At 36.9% G+C, this 4,869-nt stretch overlaps 1 protein-coding gene across 1 annotated transcript in view; it reads right to left on the minus strand.

Moving 5' to 3' along the window:
• Positions 1-279: 279 nt before the first annotated feature.
• The window catches only part of LOC113807685 (splicing factor, proline- and glutamine-rich), a gene marked incomplete at its 5' end in the record, with an annotated part of 12,630 nt that continues 8,040 nt past the window's right edge, over positions 280-4,869 (minus strand). Inside the window, 1 exon segment of the mRNA XM_027359002.2 lies at positions 280-4,233. Coding sequence (XP_027214803.2) covers positions 4,114-4,233 — 120 coding nt within the window.

Consider the following 4,869-nt stretch of genomic DNA (forward strand, 5'->3'; position numbering starts at 1 on the left):
TCTCTCTCATTCTCTCTCTCTCTCTCTCTCCCTATCTCCCTCATTCTCTCTCTCTCTCTCATTCTTCTCCCTATCTCCCTCATTCTCTCTCCCTATCTCCTTCATTCTCTCTCCCTCCCTCTCTCATTCTCTCTCCCTATCTCCTTTTCTCTCTCTCTCCCAATCTCCTTCATTCTCTCTCTCTATCTCTCCCTATCTCCCTCATTCTCTCTCTCTATCTCCTTCATTCTCTCTCTCTCTCTCATTCTCTCTCCATATCTCCCTCATTTTCTCTCCCTATCTCCCTCATTCTCTCTCTCTCATTTTCACCCACTCTCTCTCTCTCATTTTCACCCACTCTCTCTCTCTCTCATTTTCACCCACTCTCTCTCTCTCTCATTTTCACCCACTCTCTCTCTCTCTCATTTTCACCCACTCTCTCTCTCTCTCTCTCATTTTCACCCACTCTCTCTCTCTCTCTCTCTCTCTCTCTCTCTCTCTCTCTCTCTCTCTCGAATTCATTTCAACAACTCAGACGATACAATCTCTCATTGGTTTAATTTGAACTGAAAAGAATCATATACATGTATGTATGTACATACACACATACATATATATACATACACATAAATAATGATATAAATGTTTTCTTCTAATTTATCATTACTATAATTATTATCTTTGAGCTTATTGTATATACGGAAGCTAACAATTTCTTGTTGAAAGGAAAAAAACTTTTGTAAATTAATTTTATAATAAAAAATTATGTAAATCATAGAACAACCTTATCAATATTAATAATAACAATAAAAATGGAAGAAACAGACAGATATGACAAAATACCAAATAAAAGCGTATAAATTACCAAATAATTTATCAGAGAAAACGAAAATCCAGACTCGCCTCAAAGAAAACGTGACCCCCATTTACAGAAAATGGGAAGACAGAATTACCAGTAACTCAAATAAATGTAAAAAAAAAAAAAAAAAAAAAAAAAACATAACTAATAAACAGACAAAAAATAAATAAAAAAAAAGGAAATAACATACAAAATGTTACTTAAATCTAAGTATCAAAATAATTAGTTTGTTAAATGCATTTAATGAGAATACAAATGAGGTAAAAGGGGAGAGAGATGTATGAAATAGAGAGAAGACATAGAAAGGAAAGAGGAAGAAAGAAGGAACTGGAAAGAAAAGAAAAGAAGAAAGAGGGAATACCAAAAAAGGAAGAAATGTACAGAGAGACGTACAGAAGTAAAAGAAAGAAATGTACAGGGAGAACATGAATAAAGATGAAGGGAAAGAGAGAGAAAAAAAGGAAAGTGAAAGAGAACTCAAGAAATACAGAAAAATTGAGAAAAAGGACGAGAAAAAGAAAAGAAAAGAAAGAAAGAAAGAAAGAAAGAAAGAAAGAAAGAAAGAAAAAAAAAAAAGGAAAAAAAAAAAAAAAAAAAAAAAGATAAATGATGCATGTAAAAAAGTAAAAAAAGACGTTACTCTAAATCTATTTACAAATTTAAGTAAAAACATTTTTTAAAAAATGCCTTTTACTCATTAAATTAATTAAGTTAAAAGAATTACCCCCCCCCCTACTTTTCACTTAAAAAAAATACGCACATGAGAATGAAAATGCACATAAAAAACGTACATAGGTCCTTATACATACATGAGTCACTATATACATGCACTTGAGTCCATTTTACGCGCACATGAGTCCCTGTGTGTATGAGTACGTGTACACGCCATTCCTTGTACGTGTACATCCTTTAGGCATACAATACACATCTTATATGTGCACATGACACTTTGTGTGCGTACATGAGTTCCTGCACGCACACGCCACTGTCTAGGCACGCGTACATGGTGTATACGCACACAATCCCTTAAATGCACATATGTACACAAGCATGCGTACATGCACTAATGAAAACACTCATTTTTTTTTCTTTTTCATTTTGTAAAAAATATTAATTATTAATTAATTAAAAAAACACAATTATTTCTCAGTAAAAAAGATTTTTTTATTCAATTTTTTTCCCCATAATGTTCACAATTTTCCTTTTAATTCAATTCATTTAAATCAAATAATTTAATTTTCTAAAAAAAAAAAGAAAAAGAAAAAAAAAAAAAAAATTGAATTAATCATTTTCCTTTCTTTTCCTATATTTTTTTTTTCTCTCTCTTTCTCTTTATTACCATATTTATCACTTTTTTCTATGTCCGCTTCCTGTCTCCCTTTCTTTTCACTCTCGAACACTATACTCTATTTTTCTTTACACGCTTTCTATTCTCTTTCTCTAATCACTCTTTATTCTCCTTTTCTCTAGACACGCTTTATTCTCATTTTCCCTTCCCACTTTGCTTAGAAACAAACAAACAAACAAAAAAAAAAACTGACTAGATCTCATCTGGGATCCTGTGACCCAAAAGCAAGATTGGCTCGCTTTCAACCGAGCCGAAAACAAGCCGGCTTCCCCTCCTGCAAGACGGAAAGCAAATTCCGTCTGCTCTCTCTCTAGCACGTCGTTTCTTTTCCACGTTTACTTTCCTCTCCTTTTTTTTTTTTTTTTTTTTTCTCATTCTGTTTGTCCGTCTCTCTGCCGTCTCTTTTCTGTTCCTTTCATGCTTTCTTCTGCAGAGAAAGAGACATTTAATAAAAAATCCTTTTCCTCTCTTCCTCTCTCTTTCTCAAACTCCAAGCAATTGTAATATTCTTTTGTATTATGGTTCTCTCACGTTTCCTCTTCTATTCCTTTCTCTCTTCTCTTCTTTCTCTTCCTATTGACAGATCAGTTGCGATCTGGCCTTCAACTTCCTCTGAAGAATTTTTCCTTTCTCCGACTTCCCTTTGGTAGCGCGGCACTGAGGGCGTGGCACTCGAGACGCTGCAGGCCTCGAGCAATTCCCCAAAACTCTCTCCTTGCGGAATAAGAGTCGGGCTTAGGTAAGTTAGTAAGGAGGTATAAGGGTATTCTACGTATGGCGTCACAGCCTTGGCGTGGCAGTGTTGGCGGGCGTGTACAGTGTGCCATTCATCCCTTTCACGGAGGACTCGAGTTATGTTTGCGGTAACTGGTGTCGTAATTGGTATCATGTTCGATAGCATGGTTGGTATTGGTGTTTTGGCATCTCGCGTAGATCTCGAGTGGGTGAGGAATACAGAATGAAAAAAAGTGACGAAACAAAAGCTACGAAAGAAAGGGATGTCAAGATTACTGAGAATCAAGAGACTTGAGAGCAACAAGGAGCGATAAAAAGGACGATGTTGTAGTTGCAAAATCTGAGGCATCTGAAACACGGGTGGTGCAACCCTAAGATGTTTCCTTGCAACTGTAACATAATCTTCCTTGCAATAATGTTCCAGGGCAGGCAACTGAGCAGAGAACCGTGCTATTACTCGGGTTTGGGCACCTGGTATGTTAAAGAACGGAGACATGGTTCATAGCCCGAAAACCTGACGCTACGAGGGACAAGGGGCACATATATAGTCTTCTGGAGAAGAAAAAATGAAGAAATTCACCACCTGATACGTAAAATTTACCGTCCGCTTATGCTTACAGCGCTTTCCAGGATGAAGGAAAACTGACGAAATTTGCCGTCTTCCAATACGTGAATCTTACACTCTTCAGACACATATTGACGTCTGGGTAACTGCTTGGCACATGAGACGAGAGGACCCAGCTCTTCATCCTCATGAAGGGAAAATACCAGAGACGGTCTCGATCATTGCTATCGTTGTATCCGATGAATCCCTCTCTCTCTCTCTCTTCCTTCGTCTCGTCATTGTCTTCTCCTTCTCTCTCTTCCTCCTCCTCTTTTCAATAAAGTTGATTACATCATTTGTGTAAGACCCTCTTATTCTCTCTTTGCTTTCTCTCTTCCCTTTTCTGCCTTCTCTCATTTGTTTTCTCTCTTTCTCCTCCTCACTCTCCTCCTTTCCTTCTCTCTTTTCTCTCTTCCTCCCAACCTCTCACTCTTTTTCAAATCCTTCTCCACGCACCTACAAGTCCTAGCAATTAATCTTTGATTTCTCTCTTCCCTTCCCTTATCTTCTCTCTCTCTCTCTCTTCCTCTCCATCTCTCCCTTCTCTCTTCCTTTCCTTCTTTCTCTTTCTCTTTTCCTCCTGCCGTCCTAGCAATTAAACTGATTCGCCGTAATAGCCGAGAGATCCTTCATGAGCCCTTCAAGGTTCGCCATCTCCTGCGAGAGTTCTTCCGTCGAGTAGCCATGGAGGAGAGCCTCGCTGGCTTCCTGGAATGACAAGAATGGGGTTAGAATCAGGGCATCTAAGCCATATATATTACTTAATATTATTAACAATTACTATCCTTCTTACAGCTTACACTCACTAAAGAATATTCTCAATTAATAGAAATAATAAAACTTAATAAATATACATACACAGGCATGTACATATATAACTGCCTATATTTCCTTTACTTTTTCCCTAAAATTAACTAGTTTATTACTATCTAAACTAAATATTTGTACCAAGTGCAACAAATGTTTATATATTTGCTTGTTCTCCCCTGTTCATAAAACCGTTGTGTAACATAAGTCGTTTGTCATGTAATTCTTGCAAAGCGCCGGTTGATAAATGCGCTGCTTTCACATCCGTCAGTTGGTTGCAACCCTAATTAGCCAAAATCATTATCTATGCTTAATTTTACGAAAAGGAAAGGGGAAAAGAATACTAAACAATACTCTCACAGACCTCACAGGTATCATATAACACTTTCTCGTGCTTTTTTTTATCTTGGCAGGAATATATCTACTCTTCAAAGAAGTTGATGGTGCCCAATCATATTCCAAATACATAAAACTTGATTATGTACTCTACACAGAGGCTTCAAGACAGAATATGAACAATCACTTGTATTGTTTCCA

The sequence above is a fragment of the Penaeus vannamei genome, unplaced genomic scaffold (genome assembly GCF_042767895.1).
Source record: "Penaeus vannamei isolate JL-2024 unplaced genomic scaffold, ASM4276789v1 unanchor5373, whole genome shotgun sequence".
In the NCBI taxonomy this organism is placed as follows: Eukaryota; Metazoa; Arthropoda; class Malacostraca; order Decapoda; family Penaeidae; genus Penaeus; species Penaeus vannamei.